General features: G+C 41.7%; 1 protein-coding gene across 2 annotated transcripts in view; it reads right to left on the reverse strand.

Moving 5' to 3' along the window:
- Positions 1-16,205, reverse strand: part of DNAH3 (dynein axonemal heavy chain 3) — a 249,628-nt gene extending 233,423 nt beyond the window's left edge. For both annotated transcript variants that reach the window (XM_040257140.1, XM_040257147.1), the window contains exons 1-8: positions 16,001-16,205; positions 15,552-15,601; positions 10,495-10,599; positions 9,757-9,979; positions 5,062-5,134; positions 4,355-4,520; positions 1,857-2,046; positions 856-1,051 (exon numbers count right to left, since the gene is read on the reverse strand). In XM_040257140.1, coding sequence (XP_040113074.1) covers positions 856-1,051; positions 1,857-2,046; positions 4,355-4,520; positions 5,062-5,134; positions 9,757-9,979; positions 10,495-10,599; positions 15,552-15,590 — 992 coding nt within the window. In that variant the 5' untranslated portion in view covers positions 15,591-15,601; positions 16,001-16,205. The remainder of the gene's footprint in view (positions 1-855; positions 1,052-1,856; positions 2,047-4,354; positions 4,521-5,061; positions 5,135-9,756; positions 9,980-10,494; positions 10,600-15,551; positions 15,602-16,000) is intronic.
- Between the last annotated feature and the right edge of the window lie 274 nt (positions 16,206-16,479).

Raw genomic sequence — 16,479 nt, forward strand, 5'->3', positions numbered from 1 at the left:
TCGCCAAGGGGGAGAGAGCATAGGAGAGGAACAGAATGGGAGTTTGAGTTAGTGGAAACTAACTAGTATATACAGAATAGTATATATACAGTAGAGAAACAACAAACTAGTATATATAGAATAAACAACAAGGTCCTCCTATATAGCCCAGGGAACTATATTCAATATCCTGTAATAAACCATAATGGAAAAGAACATGAAAAAGAATGTATGTATACAATCACTTTGCTGTATAGCAAAAATTAACATAATATAACATACTGTAAATTAACTATACTTCAACTAAATTATACTTCAACTATGCTTTTTTTAAATTAAAAAAAAAAAGAATTGGGAAAGGAAAAGAAATAAGAAGACTCAAGCCCCCATCCCATACATTTCATAGGCTAGAGAGAGTCAAACTAGTAAAGGTACAACTATAATTCAGTATTATAGACCTCATATGGAGGTCTAATTAATACCTACTGGATACTTGTATCAGGCATTGTTCTAAGTACTCTAAATTATTTATCCCTCCTACCAGCGCTATGAAGTAGGAAGCCTTATCCCAAATTTAGAGATAAGGATGTTACTTATGAAGCAGCAGAGTTAGAGGTGGACCCGAGCAAGCTGGCCCCACGTGAGTGCTCTTAACCAGTATATTCCAGGGCCTATACACAGGCACTGGGTGCTGTGGAGGCACAAAGGAGGGCCACCTAGCTCTGCACAGAGAGTTATCCCTTACCATATGCAACCTGGGTCTAGGATTTCCGTCATTTTACTTCAAGGGCAAGGCTACTCCCACATAAGATGATCTCTTACATGTGGAAGCTTGTAATAAAGAAAGGGAAAAAAGGGACAGGAGGCACTTCTTACTCCGAAAACCACAGCTGCTTCAGGCTGAGCATCATGGGGTTCACTGTGTGCAGGTGCTCTTCGTTCCACTTCTTGGCATTCCTGTAGACACTGTGCCAGGGCACAGGGGCCCGGATCACCCTTTGAGGAAATGCCTGGGGGATGCTCTGAATGAAGAGTCTTTTCCTCTCCATGGGGTCCATGAGGATGTAATCAACTATAACCAAGAGGGCAAACCCTTGTTATTAATCAGGGGCCTTGAGCACTCTGTGCTCTCAATTTCAACACTTAGAAGGTAAACAAGCTTCTGTCCATTTACACCTGGACATGTTCCCTCATTTACAAGGAGTCGGACATGACTGAGAGACTTTCACTTTCACTTTTCACATTACTCACCATCATCAAACACTTCCCAACAACCTACTGTGCACACAAGACATGCAGCTAAACATGAAAGGGAGTGAGGACTGACGATATATCAGTAAATGTCTAATAAGGGAGCTGAGACCCATGAGAAAGACAAGGCCAGTGTTAAAGGCCATAGAGAAACAATGGCACAGGAGAAGTTCCAAAAGGGTATGAGCTGAAAGAAGCGAGAAGTGCTATGAATGCAGAAGACGGAGTGATCACTGAGAGTTGCAGAGATCAAAATCCTTGAGGGAAGAGGTCTTGAGCTACATTTGGAATGTCTCTGGGCCCCTGCTACTTATGCTGTGCCCAGGGTGAGTAACACCTGCATCATCTGGGGGTTAGCTGGAGGTGAAGAATCGTGGGGCCTCCCAAACTCTACTGAATCAGAATCTGCACTTTAATAAGATCCTTAGGTTGCACAGATGCACACTGAAGTGTGATAAGTACTGGTATGGACATGAGTGATGGTGGTAGTGTGGAGGAGCAACTGAATGAAAAGTTACACAATGTTTGGGGCATTTTTCTGAGAAAACAGAGAGAAGAACTGACAGAGAAAGGAAAAGAAGGTGCCCTCCACATAGGAACCCTGCCCCATTTATGCACAGCCTTACCAATGCTTTTCATGAGGCTGCTGTAATAGTCATTTTCCTTCTCCTCCACAAGGGCAGCCATCAGGGGTTCCAGGAAGGGACTTGTCAGCAGCGTGTTTGAAATCAGCTTTGAAATCCGAACCATCACTTTGTCCTCCTCAGGGGCAATCATGTCTTTTCGGATTCCACTGGTCAAATAGTAGTAGTATCTCTTCCATCACCAAACCACCAGCAACAAAATGATCATAATCAATTGGCTACCTGTGCCCACTTGCCCACACCCATCAGCTGCCAAAGTACCCTGTCATACAGCACTAATCTCCATCCTTCACTCACTTCTTGGTCCATGACATCATACTCACTGTAATAAATTGCTGGTGAGTATTCCCCGTGGCTCTGGAGGAGTCAACCAAAGCCAGAGAGATCTCGGTGCTGTATAAGGAAGGATTTGTCAAATGCCATGCAAACAGGAGCAGTAGAAAGAGGACTAAGCCCCAGGGATGGAGATAACATATCTGGCGAGCTTTAAGAAGAGGAATGACAAGCTCCTCAAATGGACTCAATTTACCCTCCTTCATAACAACAACCTTATAGGAAGAAAGTACTTGATCCTATAGCTTATGAGAAAACCCCCAAGTCTGAGTGAGACTTATGATAATTATTCTAATTCAACCATGGGACTTTTGAGTTTAGAAAAGCAACACAAACACATGAACTGAACAAACAGGCCCAATGTGACCTGGTGACATTAGGAAGTTTGGTTTATTTAGGGCTTGCCTCTAAGCTGCTAGATGGCTGAATGGCTCTAGAAATGAATAATTTCAGATAAAAGAGAGGCACAAAGTATAGGAAAGGGTTTGAAATCTGCTTTGACCTTCTGTGCCAATTGTCTGTGGTCAGAAAAGGCTGAACTTGCATCTCTCCAACCTTAATAAAGGACAAACTTCCAAAGTTCTCATTAGAAGAACTGCCTGGGGCTAGGAGAGAGGCTTCTCTTAAAATGCAGATTCATAGGCCCCTCCCTCCTACAGCATTTAGGATATGTTAACAAGAACCCCAGGCGATTCTTATATTCAGGCAAGTTTGAGGAATGTTGTTGTTGTTCTGTGCTCTTAAGGGCACAGAATGTTAGGATAAGCCAGACTGATTTAAATTCTAGTTTTGCCTCTTACTGACTGTATAACTTGGAGCAAGTTGATTAAACAGTCCCCACCCTAATTTCCACAACTGGACAACAGGAATAATCATAGTCCCCAGGTCCTGAATGGGGTCAAGCATCTAGAAAGTTTAGTATGGAATTTTGCTAATAGCACATTCTCAGTCACTATTAGTTTTTATTGTTAATCATTTTACTATACACTATAAATTCAAAAGCTCTTTGCTCTAAAGCTTTGCAGTTCTTTCAAGTTAGGGGTTAGAGGCTCAAAAGTCTATCTGGGACCAAGCTAGTAATGTTAATAACTGAACGTTGGCTGGACATAATAAAATAATAAGGAACTGTGGAGACTGACAAACCAAAGAATGTATTTCTCATCCAGAGGAGGTAGCTATTGTTCAGTTTCAAATATATTAATTTTTTCAAGAGAGGTTAGAAATTTAGCTTATGTGAGATTTCTTTCATTTCCCAAACACATCTGTAGGCCATATTTAACTTACGGTCAGGGTGCTGGATAAAATATAGGATGCACTGGAATATACTAAAAATTATTCATTGTTTATCTGAAATTCAAACTGGGGCCATGTTTTTTGTTTTGTTTTTCAAAATCTGGCAACCCCAGCCTATGTTCTATGCAGCCATTTTGCAATCTATGTTCTAAGAGGACCTGAAGGCACAGGTTTCTAAGACTTACTAAAGCAGAAGACTCGTGCATGCACACCTTCATTCAGTAGTCTGCATGGGGTCTGGACTTCAGTATCTTTACTTATTTATTTTAAAAAATAATTCATTTAATTGGAGGCTAATTACTTTACAATATTGTGGTGGTTTTTGCCATCATTGACATGAATCAGCCACAGGTGTACCTGTGACCCCCCGTCCTGAAACCCACCCCCAAGCCCTTCTCACCCCATCCCTCTGGATTGTCCCAGAGCTTCATGAGTGCCCTGCTTCATGCACTGAGCTTGCACTGGTCATCTATTTTACACACAATAATATACATGCTTCAGTGCTGTTCTCTCATATCATCCCACCTTTGCCTTCTCCCACATAGTCCAAAAGTCTGTTCTATACATCTGTGTCTTTTTTGCTGTTTTTGCCTATAGGGTCGTCATTGTCATCTATCTAAATTCCATATATATGTGTTAATATACTGTATTGGTGTTTCTCTTTCTAACTTACTTCACCTTGAATAGCCATAGCAATGTTGAGAAAGAAGAAGGGAAATCAACCTGTCTATCTTTGGGCTTCAGTATTTTTAAAACATTCCTCAGGTGACTACTGCTTTTCTCCAGCTTGGAATCACTGAGATGTCAAGAGTAATACCTAGCAAACTAAGAGAAAGGAGGCAATAAGAATGTACCTCCAAGTCTGATTCAGATGGTTTGGTTTCTCTACTTTCTATTTCCATCTCCTGCTGTAACATCACATCAATCTGTTCTTCCGGACTCATTGGTCTGCTTTCTGGGAAAGTCAAAGATGTCACAACCTCCTTCTTCATAGGTAAGGAAGTTGAGGCTGACTTCATCCTGAAAAGTAGACACAGCTTAGTGCCTGGTTCCATGAACACTCCATACTTCATAAGTTTGTAAGCACTGGTTTTGCTTAGTTAGCTAATTTATTTTTATTTAGAGCCTTAATAAATTGGATTCAGAGTATTGGTGGGAAAAAACATAAGTAACTAGGTATCCAGGAATGCTTTAAAGTCAAGAAGCAGAGTGTGGCTTTCATGAGACTATAACCTTCAGTTCATTCTCCTCCTCCTCCTAAGTTGCTTCAGTTGTGTCCAACTCTGTGCGATCCCATAGACGGCAGCCCATCAGGCTCCACCGTCCCTGGGATTCTCCAGGCAGGAACACTGGAGTGCGTTGCCATTTCCTTCTCCAATGCATGAAAGTGGAAAGTGAAAGTGAAGTCACTCAGTCGTGTCCGACTCTTAGCGACCCCATGGACTGTAGCCCACCAGGCTCCTCCGTCCATGGGATTTTCCAGGCAAAAGTACTGGAGTGGGGTGCCATTGCCTTCTCCGTCAGTTCATTCTAGTGTCCTGTGCCCATAGAAACACCTTACCCAGTGAGATCCTCTTTGTCTTTGGGGGAGAACTTCATTTTCTTCTTGTTAGGCTCTGATGAGCTTTTATTTGCTAGAACAGTGGAGAAGAAAGATATCAGTGATGGGCAGTGACCTTGGGCCATCTGCTGCCCACAGGGATGCAAGTCTTAGGGCAGTCCAGGAGAACACTAAGAGGGGTGGACTTGGTGTGGTGGGATGAAGCAGGTGATGCAGAGCCTGGTCCCACCTGTACTGCTAATTACCTGTGTGACCCTGAAGAAGTGACCATCACTCCAAGCCTCAGCTTCCTCAACTGTGAAATGGGCATGAGCATACCTTCTGTTCTCTCATACACTGGACAAATATTAATATATCCTCAATTTACCCCCAATCCTAAGTGCTCTATTTTCTAAACATTACGTGTATTATTGCTAAATATTTTTCTTTAAATAGATTCAGACTTTTAAACTTAAGCTATTTATTTTAAAGGAAATATTATGAGTATCACAAATAGAAAAACCAGTATCATTTTCAATAAATATAATTATTGCAAATAGAAAAAATGATATAATTTGCAACAAATAGAAGGTAATATAATAAATACCATTTGTGATAAATAAATTTAATAAATACAATATAAAACTGTATTACCAGGACCTCCCTGGTGGCCTAGTGGTTGAGAATCCGACTTCCAATGTAAGGAATTTGGGTTCAATCCTTGCTTGGGGAACTAAGATCCTACATGTTGTGGGGCAACTAAGCCTATGTGCTGTAACTACTGATCCTGCACACTCTAGGGCCTACATGCCACAACTAGAGAGAAGCCCACACCCAGCAACAAAGAGCCTGCACACAACAACAAAAGATCCCTGATGCCCCAAATAAGACCTGACACAGCCAAAAATAAATACATATTTAAAAAATAAAATACAATGTATATACATACAAAATGTATATATATATAAAGTATACATATATATATATATATATCACTCTACTATTAAACCTTAACTGGATACTTGCTTAAGAGTCTAGTCTAAGAAATTAACATGTCATTTTAGACATGTTGAATACATACTAATAGGAAATTGATATTTTGAGAGAATCAGAGGATTGAAGACTCTTAATCAAGATGTAGTCTGAGTTCATACTTTGATTTCCTCAATCTACTCCAAATATCAATCCTAAAGGAAATCAACCCTGAATATAAACTGGAAGGACTGATGCTGAAGCTAAGCTCCAATACTCTGGCCACCTGATGTGAAGAACTGACTCACTGGAAAATACTCTGATGCTTGGAAAGATTGAAGGCAAAAGGAGAAGGGACAGCAGAGGATGAGATAGTTGAATGGCATCATTGACCCAACAGACATGATTTTGAGTAAACTCTAGGAGACAGTGAAGGGAAGCCTCATATGCTACAGTTCAGGGTTGCAAAGAGAAGAACATGATTTAGCAACTGAACAACAATTGCAAATATGACAATAACAGAAAAAATTCTTTAAAATTAAAAAGACAATGCATTGTTCAAAAAGAAGCTCTTCTATGTGAACTTAAACACAGTGTGAAGTAAAAATCTTAAACTTGGCTTCTGGCACCAAAAGCAGGCAGAAATAATTAGGTGATTGATACCTGGAGGAATAATGAAATCCAAAACACACCATGATTGTGGGGACTGAAGCTAGGTTCACAGTATAAAGCCATGGCTGCCCTACCCATGAAGACAGGCTGAAAAGCCAGCAACACTGTCATGCAGATAAAGCAGCTGCATTCTCAATTCACATAGTGGCCACAGATAGCAAAGAAAGGCTGGTAATAACTAGGCCAAGCCTCACATAACCTCAGGGACCAGATCTACAACATCCCTAAAACAGCGCCTTAGAATGGAAGTTCTAAGCCATCAATAACAAGATCTGTTACTAATTTGGGGTCCTAAGATGCCAGATGAAGGCATAAGGAAGAAAGGCAAGATTTTGAAACGTATGTCAAAAGAGTACACTGTTTGAGTACATTTATATGTGTGAACAACCAAAACTAACTTATGGTGACAGAAATCAGAAAGGGGGCAGGATGGTACCAGGGAAAGGAAGGAACTGATGGGAAAGGAGCACAAGAGAACTTCCTCTAGTAACGGAAATGCCCTATATCTTATTTGGGTGGTGGCTATATACAAATGTGGTATAAACAACTGACAAAACTCACTGAACTGAACACTAAGATCTGTGCATTTTATTGTGTGTGAATTAAACAACAAATGGGAAATGCATGTAGCAAGAAGGGGAAAAACTCTCAACATAAGCCTGAAACTAAAATCCCATAACACATGGGAAAAACCAATATAAGAGAAAAACATTGAGAAAAACCAATATAAGAAAGATAGCAAATAAACTCAACAACTGAGGGAAATATTTACAAAATGGAAATAATATAGCACTACTAATATTGCTCCCAAATACATGTTTAAGATCCTCCAAGTGATACTGAAAATGTTATGTCCATGAGAATAGAATAAGAAACTGGCCAGGGTGGTGGCACTCATAAGTAAAACCAATTAAGGAATCTGAAAATGAAAGACAGTGTTATTAAAATAAAAAACATTTATTATACAGGATAAACTCAAGACTGAACAGAGTTGAAGAGCAAATTAGTGAGTTGGAAGATATATTTGACGAATTCACACAGACACAGCACAGAAAGAATGAAGAAAAACATGAAAATGAGTTTAAGACAGCAGGCAGATTGCAAATCTCCAACATATCTCTAACAAAAACTACCAATGGATATCCTTAAGCAGACATATGTGTACCCAGTGGGACTAGACAAAGTAATACACAAAAAGTACTATGGTACTTTTGGCCACCAAGATGACCCCCAAGGATCTCCACTTTCTGGAACTGTGCCCTTGTATAGTCCTCTTGAGTGTGGGCAGGACTTAGCAACTCAATTTTAACACAGAGAAAATGGCAAAAACCGTAGGATGTCACATTCAAAATTAAGCTCCCAAAAGATGGTGGTTTCTATCTTACTGGTTCTCTTCTATCTCATTTCCTCCAAGGGAAACTAGGAGTCATGTTGTGAGTTGCCCTTGGATAGGCCCATTCAGTAACAAACCGATGTCTATGGCCAACAGGAAGTGGGGGAGGTGAGTAAGCTTGGAAGAAGATCCTTCCTTGGTTGCCTTTAGATGACTGTGCCCTTGGATACCTTGATTTTACACTTGTGAGAGACTCTGAGCCAGTTAAGCCATGCCCAGATTCTTGATAAAAACTGTAAGATAACAAAGGGAACTTATTTTAAACTATTGAGTTTGGGAGTAATTTGTTATGCAGCAATCAACAAGCTGGATTTAGAAAAGTCAGAGGAACCAGAGATCAAATTGCCAACATCCGTTCAATCATCGAAAAAGCAAGAGAGTTCCAGAAAAACATCTACTTCTGCTTTATTGACTATGCCAAAGCCTTTGACTGTGTGCATCACAACAAATTGTGGAAAATTCTTAGAGATGGGAATACCAGACCACCTGACCTGCCTCCTGAGAAACCTGTATGTAGGTCAAGAAGCAACAGTTAGAACTGGACATGGAAAATCAGACTGGTTCCAAATCGGGAAAGGAGTACATCAAGGCTGTATATTGTCACCCTGCTTATTTAACTTATATGCAAAATGCTGAGGTGGATGAAGCACAGCTGGAATCAAGATTGCTGGGAGAAATATCAATAACATCAGATATGCAGATGACACCACCCTTATGGCAGAAAGTGAAGAAGAACTAAAGAGTCTCTTGATGAAAGTGAAAGAGGAGAATAAAAAAGTTGGCTTAAAACCCAACATTCAGAAAACTAATATCATGGCATCCAGTCCCAACACATCAGGGCTAACAGATGGGGAAACAACAGAAACAGCGACAGATTTTATTTTGTTGGGCTCCAAAATCACTGCAGATGGTGACTGCAGCCATGAAATTAAAAGACAATTGGGCTCTTGGCAAGAAAAGCTATGAGCAACCTAGACAGAATTATTAAAAAGCAGAGACGTTACTTTGCCAACAAAGGTCTGTCTAGTCAAAGCTATGGCTTTCCCAGTAGTCATTTATGGATGTGAGAGTTGGACTGTAAGGAAAGCTGAGCACTGAAGAATTGATGCTTTTGAACTGTGGAGATGAAGAAGACTCTTGAGAGTCCCTTGGACTGCAAGGAGATCAAACAAGTCAATCCTAAAGGAGATTAGTCCTGAATATTCATTGGAAGGACTGATGCTGAAGGGGAAACTCCAATACTTTGGCCACCTGATGCAAAGAACTGACTCATTAGAAAAGCCCCTGATACTGGGAAAGATTGAAGGCAGGAGAAGAAAGGGACGACAGAGGATGAGATGGTTGGAGGTTAGATGGCATCATCAACTCAATGGACATGAATCTGAGCAAGCTCTGGGAGCTGGTGATGGACAGGGAGGCGTGGTATGCTGCCGTCCATGGGGTCACAAAGAGTAAGACGACTGAGCAACTGAACTGAACTGAGCAGTCAACAAGAAGCTTGGTGTATGTTAAACATAATGCTAGCCTTTACAGTCATTCCCATTTCATAGATGAGGAAACTGAGGCATCACGAGGTTACCCAAAATTATCTATAGAAAAGGTGGACCCAGACTACAACCCAGGATTAGAAATCTCCCAAAGCCCCATTCTAAGTGGGTATGACACACTGCAGGAAATACCTGATGGCAGCCCCTGAACAATCTTTTCCCTGGGGACATTGATGGTGACGGGCTGGTAGACTTTCAGCAGGTCCTTCAGCTTCAGGTCCCGAGCTGTCAAGGAGTAGTTGTTGGCAATGGAATCACTGGGTCCACAGTAGTGGCGCTGCTCTTTGAAAGGTGCAGCCAGGGTCCATGATGTGCGTTGCATCAAGGGGGGATAAAAGCTGTGTGACATGACTGTCTACAAGGGGAGAAATGCAGAGTGAGTCACATGAGGGACATCACACAGGGAGCCTGGACTCCTCTCGGCCAGGCTCCACTCACACTGAGACTCATGGCATCCCACATGCCTAACATTCTGCACACTGAGTGCAAATACTTTTGGAATGGACACCAGTTTTACCTCTCTGACCACTGTGAGCATGCTTTCTGATGGCAAGGATAACAGTTGATTTTCAACATGCAGTAACTTTGTGATCAGGTAATTTACATCTATTGTCTTTATTGTTATGTACATGGCTATTAGGTAGAAATAATTGTTCTCATTTTATAGTCGAATATGCAGAAGTTCAGAGAATTTAAATAACGCAGCAGGTAACTGAGAAGGCCAGCTTTGTGCTACTACGTAAGCTCTTTCTCCCACTGTGCGATAGCCTCTTCCAGTGGCAGAAATGACTGAGGCCTCTGATCCTACCTGTCAAGTCTGTTTGACCCCCAACTGTTACCAGCAGAAGAGTAGCAGCCAGGTGAACATACCTTATAGAGTTCAGATGGTTCTTCGTTAGCAGAAGCAGGCAGAGGGGGCAACTCTGGCCGCATCTGCGAGTGGCTCATGTGATGTATGGAGTCACTTTTGAGGATCTGTGGGAAACAAATACAAAGCCAGTCTTCAGGAATTAGGAAAGATTTCCAAGCCTCTGAGGTGCACAATGAGTAAAAAGTTCCTCAGAAAAGGATTTAGGCACAAAGTTCTGCCATAAAACACCTTTCTCACCACTATCCATTGGTTTCAATTCTTAAGAGTTATTGTCTCTTCTCTAGCATCTCCTCATGGCTACCCTTCTATGAGGATATTCATGTATTTTTCCCCTGGGAAGAACCCAAATCTGAGGGCACTCCCAGCTTCCCTACCCTGGGTTGTAATTAAAGGGGTTGACTTAAAAAAAAAATTTGACTCTTGCATTTCACATTGGCAAAATTCCAAACAGAAATTTGCTTATGTGGTGGTATAAATAACTCTTGTGCTTCCTGTGAAAAGAAAAGAATATATTTAAAGAGTGTGGGTGTTTGAGTCCACCGTTCCATTCAGGGAGTGTGTTCTTGGGAGTGAGCCTCAGACAGAGGTGAACCTGTGGCTCCCATGGCCACACACAGTTCCTAGTGCTTCTTCACCTCAGAGCTGATTTCAGGGTTGAGAGGTGCCCCGTGTTTCTTTCCTACACCCAAGCCCTAGAAGCAAGACAACTACTTTGTCTGGAGCTGTGACAGAGGGAAACCTCTGGGCTGGATTTACTGAGATATGTTGCTACACAGTACTTTAAAGGTAGTTTAAAGAAATCTGCCAGTGCAATTTTGGCTCTGTGGTTTTTCACCTTAGGCAATGACTGTGGACTGAACTCATGTGTAAGATGAGACATTATTAGATAGATTAGATTTATTTGGGTCAGCAAATTAAGTCATGCAGGGTAAGTGGCAGAAGGTAGACATGTAGGGGGTAAATGAGTCAGATGTTAGTCATCCCCATGCCCCAACCAATTCCTCACTGATGACTCAAGCTCATAAAATAATAACATTAACAATAATAACATCTGCCATTATTCCAAATATTATGTGCCAGGCATGTATGAGATTTTTTATATCCAGTTCTAGCTGAAACTAAGGTTCATGGGGGACAGGTAGGACATTTTGTTATTGTTGCTGTTGTTCAGTCACTAAGTCATATCTGACTCTGCAACCCCATGCACTATAGCACACCAAGTCTCCCTGTCCCTCACCATCCCCTGGAGTTCACCCAAGTTCATGTGAATCAGTGATGTTATCCAACCATCTCATCCTCTGCCATTCTCTTCTCCTTTTGCCTTCAATCTTTCCCAGCATCAGGGACTTTTCCAATGAGTCTGCTCTTCGCATCAGGTGGCCAAAGTATTGGTGCTTCAGCTTCAGCATCAGTCCTTCCAATGAGTATTCAGGGTTGATTTCCTTTAGGATTGACTGGCTTGATGCCCTTGCTGTCCAAGGGACTCTCAAGAGTCTTCTCCAGCACCACAATTCAAAAGCATCAGTTCTTCTGTGCTAAGCCTTCTTTACTGTCCAATTCTCACATTAGTCCATGACTACTAGAAAGACCAGAGCTTTGACTATATGGACCTATGTCAGCAAAGTGACATCTTTGCTTTTTAATATGCTGTCTAGGTTTGTCAAAGCTTTCCTTCCAAGAAGCAAGCATCTTCTAATTTTATGGCTGCAGAGATCGTCGACAGTGATTTTGGAGCCCAAGAAGAAAAAAAATCTGTCACCACTTTCACTTTTTCCTCTTCTGTTTGCCATGGAGTGATGGGACCATAAGGTAAGGTAAGACATACTAGCCATGAAGAGGTGCTTTTAAATACACACTACTTTGCACCCCAACACATGGGAAATGACAATTGTTTTGAGAATGTGTTGATTTTAAAATTAAATAAAAACTTGCAAACTCTTAAAAAAATGCATACTGAGCCTGGGAATTTGAAAAAATATAATAGGTTCACTGATCTAATGGCCTAATTCAGTGGTTTCAAAAACTGTAGTGCATCAGATCCACTAACAGAATCAGGCTGCTCAGGCTCCACCTTAAACAAGATGACCTTATTGTTCTGCTTAGAGAACTTGCTTTGTTGATTTAAATCACTGTGTCTGTCTCTCTGCTCTTGACCTCAGTTTCAAGGATCTAAGAATCAACCAACCACATCTAAGAGCCTGCTCCTTCACTACTGAAGTTAGTATCAAGATCCGCACTTAAGAGGTGAACAAAATGAAAAAATTCAGCATCAACCTGCAAGGAATCTGGTCATCCAAGGTAGATTTCGGCAACAGTATTTTTTGGGAAATGAAATTGTTCATGATTTCTTTCAGGAGTTCAGATGTACAACATCTACTGATTGATAAGTTAGGGCTGCCTGCATTTTATCTTGGCAAGCAAGAAGTTTTTATGGTCTGTGGTAATATTTCCCTTGGCCTAACTTTTAAATCTGTTTAAAATGAAAGTCTTCATTAAAAAACAATAAACAAAAACAGATTTTGGACATCTTAAGTTACAAGAGAGGGAACAAGTAGTTAAACCAAAAAACCCTGACCTTTTGCAGTTGAGGAGAATACTAACATTATTCAGGAGGTGTCTTGGCATTCATGCTTCTGTTTATGGTTAGGATAAACCTGATTTCAGCCCTCAGACATATTGGAAAGTTAATCTTACTGGCAAAGCTGGCAGAATATAGCCCTAGTGGACATAACTGGCTCTACTCCAGTTTTAGTTGTTGGACACTGTTGTACAGTGTCCAGCACCTGTGTCCAGGCCAGAGCATGTGATACAGGTCTGGCCAACCAGAATACTCTCTCCTCCAGACACTATGATTGGTTCAGGGATAGACATGTGACCCACGGTGGGCTGATCATAGCTGTTCCTGACACTTTTGCTAGAGCCATTGGGAAAGAGATAGTCTAAACAGCCATCTTTGCTTTATGTGAAAAAAATAAAGCCTTCCTTAGGTTAAAACCATCATAAAGCAGAGCAACAGAATGAGAAAGACTCTCAGTGACATCATCTGGACCCCAGGAACCAACTTGGACTTCTCAGTTACTTAAGCCCATAGATTCTTTTTGGATTTGAGTCAGACATATTTATGCCCCTCTATATTGAGAGTTGGTCAGCCAAGAGATACACACAGAGGCAGCTGAGTCATCATACAAGGAGAAAAGCCATTCTTGGGATAATAAAGAAAGTGCTAGTGCTAAGTCACTTTCAGTCATGTCCAACTCTTTTCAACCCCATGGACTATAGCCCACCAGGCTCCACTGTCCATGGGATTCTCCAGACAAGAATACTGGAGCAGAAGCAAAACAACATTTTGCAAGAAAGCAAACTAACATTGAGCATTTTTCAGAACATAATGGAGAGAAGCCAAACCTCTGAGAAACAAATTAAACTTTGAGCTGGTTCACAGGCACAGACTAAGATTTATACATATAGAACTGTAAAAACCATGATAGCAGAAAACAGCTCAGTTCATGGAACAGGCATACATGGGACACATACAAGATCAGCAGATCTAGAAGTCAATTCATAGAACAAAAGGAGTTTTCTTAAACATACTTGGTTAAGAACTCTCTGTGTCCCCTTCAAGGTGAAAGAGATGGAGATTTGTAAGACCTACCTGGCTACCCAGAACAGTCTGTTAAAAATATTAATGCTTAAGTGTTCTCTCTGGTAAATAGCAGAGTGTTTTCACTTCGGGGGTAGGCTCAGTAATTGTCAATAAATTCACTTTTTTCCCCCTCAACAAATCAACTTTAATTTTACAAAATTTTGATTTAAAATGCTCCTCTGGACACCTCAATATACAGCAACTTAATGGATCTTAGCTTTTCCACCAGGATTCTGCCACTTAGATTGGGTAGAACTGTTCCTTTCAGGTGCCTTATTTCTAACTGTACATGATGTTTGCAAGTCTTTCATGAAACAGTTCCCAAATGCTCACTTGAAGACCAGAACAGCAGAATCACTAGGATCTTAGCTAAAAATACAGATTGCAGGGCTCTACTTCAGACCTTCTGAATCAGAATCTTTGGGAGTGAGGCCAAATCTCCATATTTTCAAGAGACTCCCCAGTATATTCTTACGTACATCCAGTGTTGGGAGCTGTTGGATGGAATAAATGGTCTAATAGCCTTGGAAAGGAAGGGAAATAAAGGTGTCTATTCCTGAAATTTTCTCAACAAAACCTGAAGATGTCCAAAAGCGAATGCATCACAAAGCATAATTCAAGGACACAACAACAAAAAATTAATATACATGCTTGGTCAGGGGCTTCCCAGGCAGCTCAGTGGGTAAAGAATCTGCCTGCAAAGCAGGAGATGCAGGAGACATGGGTCCAATCCCTGGTTGGGAAGATCCCTGGAGGAGGGCAAGGCAACCTATTCCAGTATATTTGCTTAGAGAATCCCATGGATAGAGGAGCCTGGTGGGGACAGTCCATAAGGCTGAAAAGAGTCAGACATGACTGAAGGGATGGAGCATGCAGGCATGCACATGCTTGGTCAAGGAGATCTAACACGGCTATTGGTTTGTGATTGAAATGCCTCCTTCCTACCTACTTTCAAATTCCCTACATTGCTGAAAATACTACAGGTATAAAGAAAGCTGAGCACCGAAGAATTGATGCTTTTGAACTGTGGTGTTGCAGAAGACTCTTGAGAGTCCCCTGGATTGCAAGGAGATCCAACCAGTCCATTCTCAAGGAAATCAGTCCTGAATATTCATTGGAAGGACTGATGTTGAGGCTGAAACTCCAATACTTTGGCCACTTGATGAGAAAAACTGACTCATTTGAAAAGACCCTGATGCTGGGAAAGATTGAAGGCGGGAGAAGGGGATGACAGAGGATGAGGTGGTTAGATGGCATCACTGACGCGATAGACATGAGTATGAGTAAACTCCAGGAGTTGGTGATGGACAGGGAAGCCTGGTGTGCTGCAGTCCATGGAGCTGCAAAGAGTTGGACACAACTGAGCAACTGAACTGAACAAAAAAAGAAACACATTTAAAAATTCACGCCTACCTTCTGAGATGTGCAATCTGTCTCATTCATGTTGTCCATTCTAATTGGACCTATTAGAAAAAGGAACAACGAGCTCTCTCAGTTTCTTCCTCTTCTATCAGTGGCTCTGAGATTCACACTTCCTTATAGGATAATGGGGATGTCACAGATCATGGAACTTTACAGATGTTCTGAAAGCTCTGTTCACAGGGCTGCCTCTCTGAGGTCATAGACTTCAGCCCACTGAGCAGTTTCTTGGTAGAAGAGGAGAGAAAGGAAAGCTGGAGAATGAAACAGCAGCCTTGGGGTTCTGCTGGCTCTGTGCTGTGGCTTCCTGCAATGGTCATACTTCCCTTCCACTGAGGGGCCCTTCTCTTGGAACTTTTCCAGGAACACACTGAGTTCACAGTAGAGAAAAATCTGAAGCACAGTTACACACTAACACAGAGAAGAGGGAGGAAGCAACTCACCAAACTATCCCTCTGGGGCCTGAATTCTTCTTTTCTCCTCCTCTCGGCTTATTTTAACACTGGAGGAGCTTGTATTCAGGTCCTGAAGCCAGTCACAAGGCTTTGGCGTCTGTTGCTAGGGAAGGAGGGGCCTCTGCTGTGCTCAGATACAAGACTGGGCTTGACTCAGCTCTGTGTCCAGGTCTCTCCCTTTGCTGGAGGCCATCTGGGCAGCAGGAAGTTTTGGAGACAGAAAGGAAGGTGGGAAGGTGTTTAGCAATGATCCAGGTGGTGAGAGGCAATTAAAGGCTGTGCCTTTGGAGGAGTCTAAAAGCACACAGAAAACAGAAAGTTGCTCAGTTGTGTCTGACTCTGCAACCCCATGGACTATACAGTCTATGGAATTCTCCAGGCCAGAATACTAGAGTGGGTAGCTGTTCTCTTCTCCAGGGGCTCTTCCCAACCCAGGGATCAAACCCAGGTCTCCCACATTCCAGGGG

This window comes from Oryx dammah, unplaced genomic scaffold (genome assembly GCF_014754425.2).
Source record: "Oryx dammah isolate SB20612 unplaced genomic scaffold, SCBI_Odam_1.1 HiC_scaffold_2, whole genome shotgun sequence".
Lineage (NCBI taxonomy): Eukaryota > Metazoa > Chordata > Mammalia > Artiodactyla > Bovidae > Oryx > Oryx dammah.